General features: G+C 36.5%; 1 protein-coding gene across 14 annotated transcripts in view; it reads right to left on the minus strand.

The window, feature by feature from the left end:
* RBFOX1 (RNA binding fox-1 homolog 1) overlaps positions 1-21589 on the minus strand; it is a 1256643-nt gene that overhangs the window by 627353 nt on the left and 607701 nt on the right. For all 14 annotated transcript variants that reach the window (XM_064520441.1, XM_064520435.1, XM_064520437.1 and 11 more), the window contains one exon: positions 12009-12056. In XM_064520441.1, the coding sequence (XP_064376511.1) occupies positions 12009-12056 (48 nt within the window). The remainder of the gene's footprint in view (positions 1-12008; positions 12057-21589) is intronic.

Genomic DNA, 21589 nt, shown 5'->3' on the forward strand with positions numbered 1-21589 from the left:
TTGGATGAAACAAATCTCGTTCTTATTCAAAATAAAGGTCCCTTTAAGGTCCAGCTGTATTTTTGGTTAACATGCTTTTGGATCCTTATTATGGAAGTGAAAAGCCATTAGGAAAGGTTAGCTCTATCGACAGTGAAACCTCTTCCAATAAATGTCATCGTTATCTCCTTTCCTGTTCAAAATACTTTCATTTTGTTACGCCATTCAACCCTGAACTCCCATCTCATCTCCCCTTACAAGACATGGCTAAAAGTTATATCTTTTTGCAGAAAGCTAATCAAGCATGTTCTTAACTTAAAGCGTTTTATGGCAGCAGGATCGCCTAGGCAGAACACGCTAGGCAGCAATCCTCACGAATTGGGCCTAAATAGCAAAGCTGTTTCATATGCCCAACTTCATATGAAGTGTTGTTTGCATTTGCTTAAGGCAAACAAATAATAATGAGCACTAATGCTGTAAACAATAATACCATTTCACATAGTCTGCCTTTTGAACAGCTTTTGCTGTAATCGCACACTACCGCCTACAGAACAAACCCATTGCTGTCGTAACTGGGAAAGGTGAGACCGAGCTTCTCGGCGCCACCGTTAGCGGCGAGCTGGCTTCGACACCCTTCGCTGCTGGGAAGGGCACGGCCCTGGGCCTGAACTAGACACCCCCGCCTCCTAGGAGCTTCCCAGCTGCACGTGTAATTCACCTTCAGGTATGATAACAAACAACACGCCTGCAGGCTCCCCACACAGTACTCTAACACACAAGCTTTCTATGATTCTGCTCATCGCTTTATTTCTATTTGCGCTCCTAGGACTTGGACACACCGCACAGCTTTCAGCCGCGGAGGGAGCAGTCGGGGTCTGTGCAGGGGTGCCCCGAGCTGGGGGGGGGCCGCAACCGCCGCGGGCCAGTCAGAACCGGTTCCGGCCAGCTCGGCACCACCACCCAACTGCACAAAACCCCGCAGCGGACCAGACCAGCATCCCAGCAGGACACGCGGCACCGCCTCGCGGGCCCCCCCCAGCCTCCCTGTCCCCTCGCCAGAGGAACGGGGACCACTGAGTGAAAACACACCCAGGTGAGGCCAGGCAGTGGGGAGGACGTCTGTTCGTTGTTGGCCTAGCTGCGTGTGTTCCTCCTTCCCTCCATACCAGCATCAGCGATCGGAGGTTTGCATTGGTTACGCTTGCAGTCAGTTATCTGAAATAAAATCCCCTGCCCCATAAGACTCCCTTGCCCACAACAAGGAAATAACTCAGTTCAACGTAAGATTTCCCTCCCACTTCAATGTACTTTAGATGAGGTCCAAAAAAACCCGAACAAACAAACCCCCCAAAACAACCACAAAAACAATCAAAAAACAACCTAAGAGCTCCCCAGCCTTTCAGCAGGAAACCTAATGAAGGACCACACGCCAAAGGTATTGCAGAAAGACCCCAGAAAGTGCTGCCAAAGCCCTGGTCACTCAAGGAAACCGCAGTCAAAGGAAGCGAAGCAGACACGGTGAATTCAGCACTTATTTTCACTCAGCACCTCCTCCTTTTGGGCTCACCAAGTATAACTGACAGTATGGAGGAAAGCATCTGTAAATCAGACGATTAATTTGCACATATCATTAACTGTCCTTTCTGAAGTCTCCCACATGCTTATTAAAAAAAGCAAACAAACAAAAAAAAAGTCAGGAAGGAAACCTAAATTTGTAACTTATTTCTCTTTAAAACAACAGTGAATGTTAAACACTTTGGAATATGCATACAATATAAAATTGCATGCTGAGATATAGTTGATGTATTTAAATCCATGTCATTCAGCCTTGCACAACTTTATCTGGCATCATGAAAGGAGCTGGTAGGTCAGATTAATTACTGCGAGTCATGTAGGTAACATAATTGCTAACGCCAGCTATACCTTACTGATGCAATACAGTCTGGGTAAAAGCTTATACCATCATCCTATTCTGTAAGGTTTTATTCATTCACGCATACAGAGAAGATCCAGGACATATTCCCATTCACAACATGCTGATATTGACAGATCTGTGGGTTTTTCCCCCTCTTCTGTATAACTTCAAAAGCCAGTTCCCTTCTGGGGTTTTATACTGTTGACATATACGAAAACTTAATGGCCAGATGTAGCCAAAGAAGTTCAACAAGGCTTTAGTCTCATGAATTATTTTTCAGTTATTTCTGATATATAATCAGGCTTAAGTTCTCACTCTCCACTTCGTTTTTTTGACCCGAAACTGAATGTTTTAACTTTACACTGATCTGAATATTATATCCAAAAAGATCATTCTTTTTTCTTTCTCATTCCTTGTCCCCAGGTGAAATATAATTCATTATACGCAACATAGCTACAGTACATAAGAATATATTCCAATGCAATTTGTGCATATGCATGAAAGTTACTTCAGTGAAAATGATTATGAATTTATCTAAAAGTACTAGATATTGCAGAATGCTATTTGTGACACGTGCAGTGAGCTTTTCAGGAGATATTAGCACTAAGTTGTCATGCCTAATACATTTTATTTAATGGCAGAGCAAGTAAATTTTGCTTGCTTTCTGTTTTTAAATTTGCATAACGCAAATATCAGTGCTGAATTTAATAGTAGATGAATGCGCGTGCCACCAAAGCATTAAAGAAAAAGGCTGGAAAGAATATCAGCTGAAAGCCATGGCTGGTAGTCACAAGAAAAGATTGAAATGAGTACCATCTTTCACAAAAAAAGAAAAAAAATCTTTTTTCATTTGTAACATGTAAATGTACCAGAGAAATGTTATTCTGTATGTAGATGTAAGATAATTCATAGAGCCCATGGATCTTTTCGGAAACATTGTAAAATCAGTTTTCAAATCAGAACTATTTTTGAGTACAAGTAACCTGATTTTAGGATTTCTTAAGCTCCAGCATACCTCAGTGAAAAGCTTGAGTTTCAGAGGTACCAAGTACTCAAACTGCTCACCAACACAAAGTCACCCATTCCAGAAGCTTTTTCCTCATACAAAATTGAAGTCATCAGTACATGGCTACTGCAGAAAATACATTTTTATATTCTGTATTTTGTACACACAGTAACTAGAATTTGCCATTTTTTGGACCAAGGCCCTCAATAAAATCTGTTTATAACACAGGCTAATCTGTAACAGGGATGAAATTTATACTCAATATGAACTGGAACTAGGGATTTCATCAGTATTAAAGGACTTCAGAAAAGAACAACTTCTGCATATAGGAAAACATGGTTCTTTCTTCATTCTTTGACTCCTTCCCCCCAAGGGGATTTAATAAGAAAGAGTTGTCCTTGAAAGTAAAGAATAAACACTCTGTTCAAGTACTAATTTGCTACACAACCACAGAACGGTAATTCCAAGATTTAGAAAAATAGCTTCAAAACTGAAGATTTCAAGAAAATCCTCTCCTAATAAAACTATAAAGGCAATTTGTATACAGTCATGTGCATACGTAGTAATAAAAGCATAGAAAAGGTAATCGTTACAGATGGAATGTGCTGGCAAAAGGGCACATTGCAGTAATATCATTTTTCAGTATTCTGCCTTCACAGGTATTCTAGTACAATAAACATACTATCAGTGTCCCTTTTAAGTATTCAGCATTTGTAAAAGTCATACAGCCAAGCGCATTGACACTTCAGTGGGAGGTCACATTATTGTTTTGGCACTTCTGTCATCGCCTGTCATTTCAATTCCACTTTATCAAATTACTTATTGCTAGATACGGTTGGATTAAGTAGAAAGACAGACACATGCACGCACACCCATGCAGGAGCAATTGTCATCACTTCAATTGTGAAAATCCATAATTGCATGTCAGTGACAGAAAGAACAAGAGAGCAGTAATAAGACTGGCATTACGATCATTCACATTACAAAACTTTCCAATAAGACTTTACACTGTGTCAATCTACATGTCAAGAAATGGTGAGTAATCTCTCCTGTTGGACTGCTGAGTATTTCCTCACAGTAGAATTGCCAGTATTTACTAGGCTGATTAGTGTTGTGTGTTAAGTTCTAGGGCAAGTTTGAGCTACATAATTTTACATAAGTAGTGTTTTTACTTGAACAAAGACAAGGAAATGAAAGATAGTTTGATATTAAAATTATCACTGAAAGTAGTACATATAATAATAAATGATACCTCAACAACTTATCCTAAAACTAAGAAGTTTAGTTGAATTAAACCCAGGGTCTTATTAATTAAAATTAATGTGCAGGAAGCATCAATAGATTACAAGCAATTTTTCTGCAAAAAAACATTAAGACTATTTTTCCTCTCTTCTGGAAGTTTTGAAAACTTCCAGCTCTGTGCTGAGGAAAAGTCTAGAAGCCTCACATAACTCAGACTTATGTCAGCTCAGATTGCACCGGGAAACCCCAGAGCACTGCGACAGGTAGTTATTCTCTTCCGGGGCTAGTCCTACCTCTTTCTGAAGGCTATGGTCAATCCTCTATATTCTCTGTGGTCCTGCCATATGAGAGTTCAATGATATTCCTAGCTACTTGTGCAACAGCTAAAGAGGCAGAAGATATAGGAACCATTTGTTCATTCTAGTAGATATCAGGATGCTCATCAGTGTTCAAAACTTCAAGATACTTCCTCAAAATCTATATCCAAGCACAATTTAAGGAATAGTAACAGCTAACGCAAAACTAACCTGTATAGAACACTTCTTTACCAATCCACTGGAGTCTGTGACCTCACCTCATTAATAAAATAATACTTTTTATTATGAAGGGGAAAAAAAAAAGGATTCCAAAATCTCCAAAAACATGCAGATATCATGATGCCTTCATGAGGCAATAAAAACAAGACTTACACATATTCACTGACGGGAAGCTCCTAAACAGCAGAAAAAGGGATTACAATGACAGGAAAGAGTATACAGATACATCCACATCTTAGATGCCTGTAGTTGAGTCAGTCCCTCCATGTTGCTTCTTACCAGCTCTTCCCTATTTGATACCCTTATTTCTTCCCTCCCACAGTAGCCTGAAGAAGGATGTTAAAGAAATTGTATTAATTTTCCTCCCACTAGTAAGACAAAGTTCTCTCTTAAATGTTCAAGGAAAACATTTTCAAATGATCATAAAAAGATAAAAAAGATTGTAAGAAGACATAGAATGGGTAGAAAAAGAATATGGAAAATCTGTTTCTTTTCCTCCTCATTTTATCTCTGAATCACTTTGTAACCTTGTCTGTCTCCCCTTCATACTTCTATTTCCCCATAGGAAACCTGAGCAACATGAATAAGTGCCTTCCTCATATGTGTTTTTAATTTTTTTGTAAAGTGCTTTGAGATCCTCTGACTGAAGGTACTTAAAAAAAAAAAAAAAAGGAAGAAAGAAAAAAAGAAATATTTTCCACAGCAGGCATGGAAAAGGAAAGACATTACTGCCTCTACCATATCCCCAAGAAAGTAATAGGGAATTATGAAACATTATATCACTACAGGGAAATTTTCTAACTTACTGACCTATCACGTTATTGGCCTAATGCATACCCATAAAGTCTATTGCCTCCATAAAGCCTCTGTACTCTAAACTCAAAAGCGGTAAATTTTTTAGTCAAGATGCATCTCAAAAATGTTCTCTCCATGAGCTACTTTCCTGCTGGAGAACAGAAAATAAAGCAAGATATCCTGAATGACCTTGAGTCACTAAGCTAATAACGCTTAGCTGCTAGTTAATGGTCAGCATTATGCTGCCTGCAAGGAATACTGAAGAGAATGTCATTGCACATTCCAGCAAGAGCCTATTACAAAACAGAGTAGGCTGAAATCAAACAAGAATGAAGAAACTAAAGCTGAAGAATAAATCAGTCCTGATAGAGTAAAAACCTGCTGCAACAAAATTATCCAGCACAGAATGGTCCATATAAGATAAATTTCCATTCATTTTTCAGCAGCTCAAAGTTTTCTGTTTCAGAAGAAAATATAACAAAGGGCAGGGAAAGTAAGGGAGTTAGTATTCTAATGTATTAGTTTTGGTTTCACAGCATTGGCATCAACTCATTTGATGGTAAGACGAATACTTTGTTTTGCTCTGCAATTGTACTGCCTTTGTGCTCTGTTCATATGTCAATGACAAAGTGGGACAACGGGTCCTTCTAGTCTTTTGGACTAGATGATCTCTAAAGGTCCCTTCCAATCTCAACCGTTCTGTGAGAAGTCTTATTTCCAGAGGGTTCCTTTGAAGAGTCCTGTTCTGTGCAAGTCCCACACATATATATATTTTTCCCCCTTTCCTATGGTTAAAACCAAATAAAGATCTGAACCAAGATAAAAGATAAACTAGTGTTTTAGAAAATGTGCGAGAGGAACATACATTAGGGGCAGTTTTTTCCAACTAATGTGAAAAAAAGATGCTGGTGCAAGAGTAACCAAAAATATATAGCTTTACATATGGGCATTCTTCTTAATGTGGAGACTGAAACTATTTCAAACAGAAGAGAAAGTTATAGGGGAATCCACATAGCCCTCCATCCTGGCCAAATGGCCAGTATCCTTATTAATACCCTTCAGCTACAAGCTCAAGAAGTCTATTCACTTGGTTTGCCCCCAACATACTCATGTAGTTACTGGAAAACATGGGTAGAAAAATACCCTGCTATCACCCTTGCATAAGGGAAACCTAGTGCTGAAAAATATCACAGGCTTAGAAATCATCAGTCAAATTCCAAAACATGAGACTAGCTTCAGAAATCATTCCATTCTTACAAAAATCACACTTCACATATTTTCAGCAGGCTGCTTTGCTTTGAAACAATTTTTTTTCCTCTCTCTAAACCAAAGCCAAAATATTTGCATAATCACATGATTCAAACAGCATCAAATATTGTTATGTGCAGTATAAAGGTATATGAGAACAAAACCAAAAAGGGCTGGGCGCAACAAACACAAAAAAGAATACTGATTAGGTAGGAAACCAATCATACATACACTTATGAGTCCACTGCTGGCAGTAGTAAACACAGTTCATTAGTGTATAATAATAGAGGTCATTTACAACAGACCCTTGATTACTTGTCAGCTGTTATTCTCAAACCTGAGGGCTTTTATCATTGCAGAAAAAAAACATGTAGACTCTTACATTAAAAAGGTCAGTAGAAGTAACAAGGGAAGGAAAGAGATCACAGTGATAAAGTGGTTAGGTTAATTAAATGGTATTTTGTCATTTATAGAATAATAGATTTCAAAATAATAATTATACTTACTAGATTTGAGTTTGCCTTCAGGCAAAGACTCTACAATGGCTTCATAAATTGCTACTTTAGAAGTTAGAAATTAAGAAACTTCAGGAAAAAGATTTTAAGAACAGGAAGGCACCTTGCAGATTTATATTTTGTTGTTAACTAGGAACATTTTCCATTAATTGCTAATGATATGCTTCATTAGTAGTATATTTCATTATGGAAATGCAAATTATGAGATCCTAATGATGCATGTCCTAATTGCAGTAGTTTGTCTCAAGTTCAACGTAGATCGAATCAAAATACTAACTTACAACGGTTCAGATTCTGTGAAGTACATTAAGCTCCTTGTCTATCCTTCCAGCAAATCTGAAATGATGCATTGTTATGAAATAAGATTGATGTCTCTTTATTTGATGATCTCACGACAGGTCATTGATAATCTAAATCCCAGGAATAAAAAATTAATCTGCCACTTAAGTTTGATAGAAGCATCAGTGTTGGGATCAAGTGTATAGAAAAAGTGAAACACATTCTGTAACAACAATAGATATTCATTACATTTACGTTCTTTCAAAATCCTCCAACAAATTAAAAAAGTGAGACGACACATTTAGGAGTTTGCTACATGATTCTCTGTGCAAGCTGTAGTTTCTGCACTTCAAAGCTAGAGCACTAAACAGGTTATCATCGCTGTTGGATGAGAATTGTATTTTTAGCAAGTCAAAAACCAAACCATAACACAAAACCTAACAAACCTCATGTCTTTTACTACTACTTCAGTGATTAGTGAAGCAAGATCACAGAAGAGCCTGTGGCCCTGAAGGCATGCATATATACATGTACGTATCAGCATTTATAGTCAAAAGTTACAACACTCGGCACTATAATATTGGTAACCTCCAGATCTACAGGTCTTCAACCTTAATATAGGACAGTCATCCCTTTTGCTTAAGGTATGTCAACTACTTCTATTCCTGCTACATTTTTGATTTATAACATTCAATTTCAAACGTAGAAAAACCAACATCTATATAAAAAGTATATTTCTGTGAAGATAAGACTTGCAGTAGCACATGTTTAAACTTCAGGACACTCGCTTGATAAACAATGATATTCACCTCTGTTCAAAGAGCCAACAAAAGCAAAGAAGGACTCATACATTCCCTGCTCCCACTGCCCATTACTTGAAAACTCATAATATTAGGATTTATTCTTACACATACTATCACCAAAGCATCATTCCCAGTTCCGACTGACAAACTATTACAGGAAAGGTATTGTTTTCTTTTCATCTAGGACACATTTAAGAATAGTTTGCTAAACAGATTAAGATGGCTAGTTGTTCACCTATCCAAAATGAACTCCAAATGAGAGTTACTAAATCAGGGAAAAAACATTAAATAAAAAGAAAAGAGGCATTGGTCACTGACCTACCTCTGCAAATTTCATAATTGCACAAACATTATGTTGAGGCTTGACCTATCTGGACATTTCTCTCAAATGGAATTTAAGTTCATGACTGATCAGAAATATCCTGGGGAAGCTTACCTGTGTAGACAGCAGAAGTTCAGAAACAGGAAACGCATTTGTGTGGTTTTTTGAACTAAATCCAAAAAACAACTCCATCACAAATCAAATAGGGAGTAGCATTCAGATTAAAATATATTTGCCACATGAAGTGCATTTTTCAGATTAAGTTGAGTGATAAACCACAACATCTCAGAACAAGGCTATAAGCTTTGTATATAGGCAAAGTAGACAGTTGTCCAGCATGCTGGCGGATGCAAGTAGCAAAATTTAAGTTGAGGGAGAGGCCTCAATTTAAGTAGTGAGGACAGGCCACCTAAGCATTAATGCATAAGAGAATCTGGGCATTTCATGCTGTTTCATTCCACTTCACTTGCCTGACGCAAGGGCCTATGGTGTCTCAGCAAAGGCAGATTGTGTGTTCTGCACTGGAGGTGGTAGAGAGAGGGGGTAGCTGCCCCTTTCCAGGGGCAGGCCTTGATGGCCCAAGTCACTGAAGGAGGATAACTGCTTAGGGAACCACTCAGCATCAGAGCAATCGCTGAGCCCAGGAGAGAGTACCATGTATACAGTTGCTGTTATTTAGAAGGAGGTAGAAACCAGCTTGTCTTCAAATAATGCAAAAACAGAGTTTCTGGCAACAGACTGGTACATTTACCATATAAGAAGAGAGCTGTAGTGAAAGAAGAAAAAACAAATACAACTCATACAGTAATGAGGCTGCAGTCCAAAGTTTATCAAGGTCCTGATAACTATTCAGGCAATAAAAAGGACCTTTTGATTGTGCAGTTTTAGAACCTACTTCCCATGCAAAAAAAAAAAAAAAAAAAAAAAAAAGTCAGATTTTGGTGCTTATAAAGAAGGTCCCAAATTGTATTTTAGCAAACTATAAAACAGAAGGTATTAAAATAATTCAGCATGTACTTAAATTTAAACATCTAGATAGTTTCAGAAAAGCTAATGCTCTAATGATTAGAACGTGAATGGCCTTAGAATGGCCTGAATTTCACAGTAATGAGTGAAACTTTACTCATTTTACCGATTTTAAATTATGTCACACACTTGACACTTTTTACAGACTCAGTTACTACCTGACATATACAGATACACTACATAGATTTAGCCATCCAGAACTTAGTATACATTCTAGCTCCAAATTTAAAATTTTCAGAGGAAAAGTACAAAAGCTTGAAAATAACCAGCTCATCTCTTTGGTGAAAAATATTCTAAAATCAGAATAATTATTTCTGATTTTTTACAACTGAATATACTTCTATGTGAAGCCTTTGCTTCTTGGATAGCTTTGACCCCAAACCCATGAACTGGGTTAACCTCTATCCAGCTCACTATGTAGCCCCACAATGCATGAGAACAAAATGGAAGGGACTGCACAAGAAACAGGAAGGAACAGAGAGGAGGACTGCTTCATTTGGCAGCAGGTCCAGTTTAATGCAGCCTAGGAAGTGCAGCTTAAATATAAAGCAGAAGAAATATGTGAATTTTACAAAAAAACTACAATAAAAGATACTAGCATAGGAGAATGGGGTTTATGGAAGGCATAAAATCAGTTACAAAAAAAAAGAAAACATTCTTGCTCTGCTTCTTAATTAAAATACATTTAACCACAACAATGAAATCTCTGAAAGAACTGAAAAAGTAATAGCGTGAATAACAAGTAGAATTCCTTAAATTTCATGTACAAGAACATAAACATATATGCTTCATTTCCCAAAACAACACAGCAAAGATATTGTTCCTATAGATACAAGTTTTGTTGTCTTTTTAGCCACAGAAAGTATCGTTAAACATATCACTGCAGTATTTTTGAGCTCTCTGACAGAGCCGATATTTTTTACTTCTATAAACTATCGTTATATTTGCTTAATTTGTAACTGTGCTACAAAAACCTAGTTCTATTATACTGATACACACACGAGTAAAATATTCAGCGTTCTCTTTAAGTGCAAAAATTCATCCTATTCTAGTACAGTGGACCTCCACAACTGATAGCATTAACAGTTCCTAGGTATCTAAGAAACAGCATACAGTCTAGCTGTATTTTAGTATCTCAATTAAATTCTTAATATGCTTTTGTTTAGCTGAAGATAATTTTTCACCTCATTACTGAAAATGTTGAAAAAGACTGAAATTCTGAAGAACTGCTATCACATATTGCAGTAGAGCAACCAAGCTGTGCTCCTGCATTAATTTCAACAGAATTTTATATTTGACTCATACAACAGTACTTTATAAAACTTGAGCTATCACAAAACAGAGTACTTTTGGGATGATGCCTTTTAATTAAGCATCATATTTAATAGCAAATAACTTGACACATTTTTAAGGAAAAGAAGGGCTGTTAAAAAATTCATGGAAAGATGCAGCAGCCAAAAGAAGTTCAGAAGAAATAAACCTTTAGAAAGTTGAATAATGGAGCATCATTATCCCATAGTATGGCAGTTAAACTAATGCTAAATTAAGCATAAAGACCTGCTGTCAAAACATAACTTGACAGTATGATACTATTAGTGCTAGAAGAAGGGTTTTTGCATCTGTATTTTTGGTCAGAAATTCATAGTACTTCAGTTTAAGAATCCCTACCCCCCAAAAAAGTTTTTTTTTTTTCCCCAAGCACATTCAAGCGTATATGTAGTAGTGCAGCATAAAAAATACCCAAAAGAATGGGAATGGCAATACCTAAACCTTTTAAATGCCAGCAGTTAAGGTCAAGAAAAGAACTGAAAACATGTATCTTTATTCTCCTTCACAGACAATATAATTGGAAACAATATTGTAAGAGAAACTTTTTCTTTTTTTAAAACATTAACCATTTAGAAGGAAAATAATTCAGTATCAAGGATGCCACTTATAAAGCAAAAAAAGCGGTGCTTATCTTGATATTTTAACAACATTTAACATGGTATGCCAGCAATACTAGGAAAAGACGTTATGCAGTAGTTTTCTTAATAATGAAATTAAAAAGAACAGGAAGTACAGTTGTTTTTAAACTGTTCATAGTTTAACAAATGGATGGCTATAATTCCCTTCTGAAGAAGCAGTTAGGTAAATTTCTAGCAAAAGTGTATTCAAGTTAAGCAAGCCAGAATGTCCCTATTGAAGTTACAAAACAATTACATTAGAACAGTTATTTTTAGAAAACTTGACTTAACATATATATACACCAAAATCCAATATCATATGGTTTAATTAAAAAAAAAAAAAAAAATGCTTACCGGAGTTGCCTAAACTAAATTACATTAAAACAAGCCACTTACTTGTCTGTCCTCAGTTTCTACACAGGAACTGCACTCTGCTTTAGTATCCTGAAAAGACAAAGAGAGAAGACTATGTCACAAAACACACTCACCAGGGTTGTGGAAATAACTCAGGTTAGAAAGGGTGTTGAAGTTTGAAAAACAGGTTTCCTCAAAACATTACATTTTATTGCATCGTTGTTTTTCTGTATACAGTATATTCAAAGTTACAAGGCTCAGTATTAGGGCTTTAGGTAAGGTTTATTAAACTTTATTGGAAGCAGCTGTTCCATAAATGAAAGAGAGGATTGAAACATTATAAGACAAACCTATTTCAGTGTAGCTCATAAGGCAAAAATATAATCTCCAATGTGTAGTATATATTTGGTTTTTTCCATTTGCATCCTGAGAAAATATACTTGCTTGCTCACTTTCTCTTTTTTTGTTTGTAATGCTAACTTTAAATTTTTAAAGGGTAAAATCACCAGCAGCTTAAGAAGAAACAAGTGCTGAAACTTCTGTCTGCTGACAAAAGCACTAACTTGGTTATTTTATTACCTACTCTAGAATATTTATTAGGTAGTCCGTATTTATTCTTATGGATTACCTGGTATGATGAAGATATTTGTGTCTGAATCTCACTGCAACATGTAAGCATAACCAAGCATCTATTACCTATACATGTATGTGTATGTGTTTATATACATATATACACACACACACAGACATTCATCTTAAATAAAGGACTGATTATTTCAATGTCAAAGGCTTCTTACCTAAACCATAAAGCCATAAAAGATTTAAAAAACAAATAAGATGAATCAAGATTTCCTGAAAAAAAAAATTCCATTCACAGCAAGATACATTTAAAAAAAAAAAAGTTCTCAGTAGGAGTAACCAGTTCTCTGTCACTTCTTAAGCAGCATGTTTTCAAAAAAAAAGTCTTCGTTACTCTACGTAGTTATATATATCATTCATGAATCAGTACCTCAAATACTCTCTCTTTTCAAAATACTTTTCCGTGGGGAATCAGACCGTGTTTTGCAAAACGAACGTTCAAATGTTTCCTTTCAAGTGTGAGTTACCGGCAGCTAGACACATATCGCTATGTCTCCCTTCCCATTTTGTGGATAATGAAATACTGTCTCTGCCTACAGGCTAACTTCCTGAGCTTGTTTGTATATTTATATTTAATCTTTTTTTATAAATGAGTGAAGAACTCCCCCTTCCCCCCCAGCTTTTAAGAAGTTTTCTGCCTCAGTAGAATAAATGCAAGCTTCATTAACTAGTGCTTTTCACCTGCTATCTATGTCCTAAGTCACCTTTTGGAAATAATGCAATGGTCTTTAACATATTTATTAGTTAATCAAAGATAAATCCTATCTTTTCATATTATCAAGGACAAGGATGGCTGTATTGCGCAGACTGACCTAAATTAACTGAACAGAGAATAAAGTAACTCCTATCAGTCTCCAGCCATAGCTATTACAAACTCTAAGCATGATGAATATACCTTGCTGAAGACCTAAAAGTATTCTTATCCTTTCCACTATCTCTAGACTATTTTAAATTGCTATTTTGCCACTATCATTTCCCATTGAAAGCAGTCTTTTAAAAACCAAAATTCATAAACATCCATTATTCAAAGTGAACTAAAAAACACAGCTTTACCTGGATGAAATAAATACCATCTTTCTCCCAGCTCAGTTTCTGTAACATGGTTGCCTATGACCAGTAAGGGAGAGGGTGCAAATTAAGCACAAGCCAGCCCAGCTGAGAGCAATTAAGGCCAGCCCAGCTGAGATTCTCAGTGTCACAATCAGTAGTTAAAGAGACAATATGCTTAAAAGTTAAAATTAAGCATTGTACCATTACCCATGAAATCTACGTATATGTAGTTTCAGTATTACTGGAAGTTGAAGCCAGCAAGAGAGAGCAGTATTTGATCACTTTGAAACTATGTAAAGGCAGATTAGGGTGAAGAAATAACTATTTGTCTTTAAGAGTAGAAATCTGAATTTGGACTTCTGGACAAGGAGAAGAGAAAAACTCAGGCCCACTGTTATTTTATTGTTTCTGGTATTTCAAGCAGTTTAATTTTAAAATATTGCCCAAATCATTTTTGACAAACTTCCTTCAGGCACAATATCAGACAACAACCTGGACTATAACAACTATTTAATGTGTAATCCCTTAAAAAGCCTGACTTCCTGAACTTCATCTTTCTTCACCAACGAGTAAGTTCCTCACAAATGCATATACTCTAATAAGGGATAACTAAAGCTGTACCTAAAGAAGGACTCAAACAAATTTAGGAATCCTCAATCCAAAATGATTATCCAAAAGGGTCTCTTTCAGCTCATTCATAACCCTGGAAGCACTAAACTAACTGGTGACCCTCAATTTGACTAAGTACTATAAGAAAACTGAATACTCCTGGTACTAATGTCTTGCTTCAGGCCACAAGGGATCCAGAAAATACATGTTCCCCCATGCAAGACGTCAGTTGGGCCTGATCTAGTAGGCATATTCAGAGTACTTCTAACACACAGCAACAAAATCAAACTCCTAAGAAAACAGACATGCATGTACATTGCAGCCGGAAAAAAAGGTGTCTGTATTTTGATAAGCTTACTTAAGAGCAAAATCTTTCGGTTGGAAGGAGTTAAAAATTTGAACACGTTTTTGCTGCAGTTAAACTTGGTTCTATCAGTGCATTGGGTTCAGTATTTTAACAAGTAAGTAACTGAACAAAAGGCAGCATGTGCTACTGCCAAGAAAAAAAGCAAAGATTTCCCATTTGCTTGGTACATATTTGTAGGTACTCGTCTCTGAGAAAACATTCTGGACTCCAAATCTCAAGTGCATGGAGACAGTTATCTTTGACCTATGTTTCAAGATTACAACAGTTCAAAAATAGCCTCTCTGGGGTGTCTGGAGCAGTGTTAGGCAACCTGTGCCCAACACACAGACTTTTTCTTCTTCCGTTATGGCACCTGAAGCCAGAGTTTTGCAAATATTTGCTTTGAAACAATGATTGCCAAATCCAGCCACAACTCTGCATAACCTTCTCCTCCTGTGCTGGTACCAGGGTTTGTATGTAGCTTGTGAAGTGAATTACAGAACTGATCTAGCTTACAACTATCTGGCATTTTTACTTCCAACGATGACTTTAAACTTGGAGCAGTTCCCCAAGCCGTTCACAACGCATATGCACAAATGCTTATGTTAACACAAATGAAGGTGCATAATGGAGGCAGGAATGAGGCGTTGTGGAAAACAGTACGACAAGAGGTCTGATTTTGGCAGCAGTACCCACTAACTCAGGTGTAATGTGTTAAGGAAGCTATGGCCCACCCTTCCCAAGGAATGTGCAAGTGTAGGTTTCTGTGTTGGTACCAAGTCATGAATTTGGGCTTGCCTAGTCTGCATCTAGACCCTTTTTCCTGCAGAAAAAGAGGAATTTGAGACTGAAGAAAACATATCGCATAAAGTATATATTTCTAGTATCATTAAAAGAAATCAGGGCAGTAGGCGAACAATAAAAAATTGGAGACAATGAGACTCTTCTAAACCAGTAACTTGCAGTATATTAGCTGAATGATAAACTGTAATTTGCAATAGGTTCTTCATTTAAAAACAACAGTAATAGCGAATATGCTCTGGTAGAAGTGGGGACTATACATTCACAAACTACAGTTGTGGCAGATGCAACATAATAAAGAAGTGGAAACAAAGGACTTCTTTTACTTCCTTTTGAGAAGGACACTACTAAAACAAGGAAAACCTTTTGGCACAAGCAATACATCCACCATCTTTCCAAGATTATTCAATTTATTGTTGTCATAATTAATTTACTAAGCCCACACCAGATTTTCTTTAGATTTGTCATACGACTAAACACAACACTTAAAGCACCGGAGGGAGTTGTTCCGGTTTCTGCATAATGTTGGACTCATTGGAAAAATGTCACTTTTGCAGAAACAAATGGTTACTGGAGTTGCTTGTTGTGCATCCAATGTCTCCAGATGGTCTATGACTGAGTCTTTTTGAAACAAAAGTAGTCAACTACCTTGTTACCCATTGTAAGTGAATTCAGACAGCAGTTATCCTTAAATATCAAGAATATTTCATGTTAGGATCATGCATGTATATCCTTTAATTTCATAATTAACAGAACCTTTAATTGCCCAAGCAAAACAAACCAATTTTGCTGAGACAATTAGTGTTACAGTTCTTTAAACCAGCCAAAGTCACTGGCTAATTCAAATACATGTTTAAATATAAATATTTGAGTATATACCATCTACATCCGAGATACAGCTCTTTCAAAGAAAAACATACATGGAAACCAACATTAAAAAATATATATTATCAAAATTAATTCTCTGTTAATGGCAAAATAAGGAGTGAAGAAATTAGAGAGAATGTTCTCCTCTGGGCAACATCTGTGCTACCTTTTGTAAGTGCAAAATGACAAAGCATTGTCATTTTGGTATGTGCATCCATATTGCAAACCTCCCAACTGTAGGAATTATTTGAGATTAGGTGAAAAGAGTCATTGAAAAGTAAGTGTAGAATCCTGTAGGTCTTAACAGTACATGAGGCATCACGTACAAACACCGCATCGCAACAAAAAAGTTAAACAACAAAATCTGTTCCTCCTGAAGAATTAGTATTTTAGACAAATTATAGAATGATATAACACTTCATAGTATGTTTCATGGGAAACAACGAAAAGGGACATACCCTACGGCTAAGGTAGGAAAACACTTCACCTACTTCAGTTTAAACCAACATCGATCTTTTTTTCTCCAGGTGTCACTGCATAACAGATACCAAGACTATTAAATTATAATACTAGAATCACACTGGGAGCTCCATTTTTGAATGCAGATGTGGCAACATAAAAGGAAATCGTCTTTTTTTGTCTGTTATGTTGTGCAGCAGCAACAAGAAAACAAAACAAGGTTTCACGCAGTATATCAGGAGCAATATACAACAAGTACAACTTTTAAGATTTGAGGAAAGTGTTGTGACACTGACTCACATGTTGAACACTAGAATGGCATTAGTTGAGACGGTGAAACTATGTTTACCTTTGTCTTTGCAGGCATACAGTTCTGAAAGGCAGACTTAAAATGCTCCCACTGAAATTTTTGAGAATTAGTACCTTTAGCGGCCAACTGGTACCAAATTTATGGCTGTGCTGGGTACTACGGTTTACCAGGTACAAAAGCGAGATCAAGAGGCACATTTTTTCAGTGCTAGAGACAACTTGTGATTTAGATAACTTGACAAAAAAATCTACTGAAAGAGCATAGTAGAGAATATATCAGACGTGACACCCTTTTCACTCATGAAAAGATTCCCCTCCCCAATTTTCCTCATTTTGATGATTCATATGGTTCAGAGAATTTCAAGGTTAATACGCTATGCACTTGGGAAACACATTTACCACTTCAGCCTAATATTAGCCTTTCACAAACATTAACAGAAGTAAAAGAAAAGCTCTAGAAAGGAATCACTGGTAGCACCATGACTCTGCATGACATTTTCGCTTTAGGATGCAACAGAAACCTCTATACACTTACTCTGCTTGGCTTTATAATTCTGTATTGAATTTTACTTCTTGAATTGCAAATATAAACAGAGAAATTAATGTCCTCAAGTAACCATTGCTCATGCTAATATAATTAATACTTGTGCATGCCTGTGTACCTTATAACACATTTTTTAGTTTATTGTCCCATTTACATTTTTGTCCCCGATTGGAACATGTTACTTTTATATTTTTATTCTTTCAGTTGCAGGTGCAGTATCATTCATTCAATCAAAATTCACTGCAGAAAAATGCTAAGAAATTATTATCAAAAACTGTCACTTGCGCAAGCATGCCAAACATTTCTGTAGTTGGGGGAATTTACAGGAAGACACTGTCCTTGCTACCTTGTTCATTAGTGTAAGAAGGAAAAGCAAGCTGTGATCTCTCGAGCACATCAGCTGGTGTCATTTGTGATAGTGTACATTTGCATGTGTAGCTCAATAAACACAGTATTACCATTACTAGTAACAGGGTGCAGGTTTTATACAGACTTTACAGGCCACAGCACTAAGGCTGCCAGCTTGGAGCTTTGTTTTAACTTGCTTAGCTGTAACAGCAGTCCTTCTAATGACCAGGTGGCTATGCTTAATTTATTGCACTTTTGTTTTTCTCTGTTTGCTATAACCATTATTTTTATATAAACGGTAGTAGCAAGCAGTTACTTAACATAACAAGCTGGGTATGAATGCAGAGGCCTCAAAAGTGGGGATACAGAATGCAGTGTAGAGGAGTACAGACATGGAATGCTATGAAAAGGGGCACACTGGAGATCCGAGGGCTATAGACAACTCACTCGTGGCCATCTCCAGGGGTAACAGAAAGAACATATGTGAAATGTACCACTTATACTAAACTTGGATGTTATGCAGAGTTGCAGACCAGTGAAGCATCTTAGAAAAATGTATAAAAATAGTCCCTGGCAGATAGATCCTAAAAGGAGGAAGACAAAACAAACAAGATTATCAGACTCCTCACGACAAAGAACAGGACTAGGAAACCTCATCATCATCATCACACTCCTCCCAGCAAAGAACGTGGACACTGAAGCTTGCTGCAATGCCCTCCACCTCTGCTTCAAGAAGACTGGCACTGCTGACCTTAGGATCCATTAGGTGAGCATAACGGGAGAGAAAAATGGGTAGATACTAGGAAGTGTGTCTATAACAATTTTATCTGCATTATTACTACTGATACCTTTTACTGTAATAATATTCTTTCTTTTTTCTTCCATTCTTTTTCTACAATGTGAGAACTGACCTAGTGATAACTCTTTGATTAGACTGTCAAGATTTCAGTTCTACTACTACTAATAATTCTTGGCTTTACATGTAAGTTATGTTTGCTTTTTTGCCCATAACAAGATTTTGGGTGATACTGACAACCTCTTCATTAGAAATTAGACTTGGAGCTAATTTGAGCTAAGTTTCCGCTGACAAACTAGGAGAACTAATAGATATTATTACCTATAGGTAGAGTTCAGTCAGTGGCTTGAGGACTGAAAAATAATAAATAGATGCAGTAAATCCATTAGCATCCAATTAGAGAGCCAGAAATTCCTCCCTTGTACACTCCAAATATAACAGTGATCCACTCTGAGGAATGAAGTAACAGACAGGGAAACTGAACAGGTATATTAAAAGTCGAGTTAGAAGAATTTTCAGCTAATGCAATTTTAAACTTGGGCTACAAAATGTGATGAGCGCAATGCCATGTTTTTTTCTTACTTTTTCTGATTTTATGTATTTCTGATTAATACCCTCAGATGGTGCTATGAATCTGAATATGCAGAGTATCAGTTCCACTTATTTATTCCAGTAGTCCAGTCATAGTGTAGGTCATATAAGCCATCTACCAAAGTCTTGACAAAGTCCAAAAGTGGCAGGAAGTAATATCACTCCCACTTCTTGCTTTACTGTTGTTCACAGAATACATTTTAAAGAGTTATAAAAATTGAAACCAGAAGAAAACAAATGTAAGAAAGTAATCACACTAACAATCTAGCTTTAATGAAAACCAAAACCAACACCAAAAACCCATCACCATGACCTACAAGGCCTCATTTCCAGTCACCACAAAAAAAGAATTTTAAACACCTAGGACACATGATAATATACCATATGAGAACTCTAAACAGTCAAAGAAACATCTAACAAAACTGAGTGAGTGCTGCAGTGCTGCAATCTTCTTTGTACGGGCTTTTAACTGTGAATGCCCTTCTCATGACATGGAGCAAACTCCACAGTCTCAGCACATACACAAAGTTTCAGATGTGGTTCTAAACCTGACACACTGGCAGCAAATTCTATATGCAAGATCTCCAAGGCAAACGATACTTCTTCATGTGCTTATTAAGAAATTATGTTGTGTAAGGGAGAAGGAGTTCACTCCATTACTCTGCCAGGAAAGAGTGGATTCAAAGGTAGTACCTTTTCTTACTAAGGTGTCTGCATATGATTGGTATTTCCTTGCACTAGCATAAAATGAATCCTGTCCAGGTTTGCTACTACTAAATGTTAAATAGCTATTTGAAAAATAACATAATCTTCCTCTCCAGTCTTCATATTTCTGGCTTTGTTCAACCATTGAGGTTTGCATTTGTCTACACGGGAAGCACGCTATTTTGGCATGCTTCCTATTGACATGTGCAAAAAGATAAGCAGTTTATCCAACACAAACTTAACCTGCACTAGATACGTTCAATTATATATTTTAAAATAACTTTTGTTTCATCATTTGAGATTTCTGGAATACTGTATTTGTCATAAAGGGTTAGTGTTTCAGCTGCCGCAAACTGTATTCATCATAGTATTTTTTGAAACTATTCTTTTCCACATGGTTAAATTACTACTTTCTAGTGTTTGTATTAAATATTATTTTTTGTCTATGTGCAATTATTTAAGTCTATTTCAGCAAACCCATGATCTTTTTTCTCTTCTTATAAATCCTCTGTTTCTTGTCCAACATATAGTATTTATCCTAGATAACGCTTTTATAATTATCTTGACACTAGAAATTCGATTTATTAAGTCAGGAAGGTAATAGGATGTATCCATAGCAGTGTCTTGATACTTAAGACCAAGACAAGTTACTGTTACTCCATCTTTGCACTAACAAGTTATGTGGATAGTTCTCTATCACCGTAGCATAGGATACTTGAAACAAAAAACCCCTAACATCAGTTTCATGTGAAAATAATGAAATACAGAGGGCAAATAAGAGCCATATGCACACTACTGCCGTGGCCTGTATCGGCAAGAGGAAGGATGAGATTCTTTTAAAGTATTAAAACTTTGCCTCGTAGTCTTTCCGACTGTAATATCAAGAATGGTCAGTAGGTGGAAGCAAATGACCTTGTAAAATCTTGTTCAACTTCTCAATAAAAAATAAACCTATTGCGCTGACCAGGTTGGTCGTGTATTTCACACACAAAACTCTTTGGCACCCCAACAAGTGCAAATACAGCTACAACTTTACTTCATAGCACGGTTTGACAATTTCATAAAAATTCTGTATAATAAAAGATTTTTTTAAGGATTTAAAATTTTTTAAAAATTCAATTGATCCCTTTGAATGACACAAGCATAAACAAAGGAAACCAGATGTAAAACAGAATAATATATATATATGTAATATGAAAAACTACACGAATTCTACTTCATCGATTTTTCTGGAGACCTGAAGGTACTGCTTAAAAATACAAAAGCCCTGAATTATAGAGGAAAATACTTCTTCATTGTCCATTATATTTTATTATTGTTGCTAATAAACAGGCTGTCAGCAGACAAATGCATTTGAACTTCATAGTAGTTCAGTTTTATCCAACCCAGAGAACATAGTAACCATACACTAATATTTATTGATGGAGAAAGGAAATAGAAGACAAAACTTTACTTTGTGACATTCGAGTCTTTAGCAAGTTTATCCCCAGCAACTGAAGGACTCGTGCACTAGCCTCATCACATTGAGTTAAGAATCAAATTCCAGGCTTCTAATGGTT

The sequence above is a fragment of the Dromaius novaehollandiae genome, chromosome 14 (assembly GCF_036370855.1).
Source record: "Dromaius novaehollandiae isolate bDroNov1 chromosome 14, bDroNov1.hap1, whole genome shotgun sequence".
NCBI lineage: Eukaryota > Metazoa > Chordata > Aves > Casuariiformes > Dromaiidae > Dromaius > Dromaius novaehollandiae.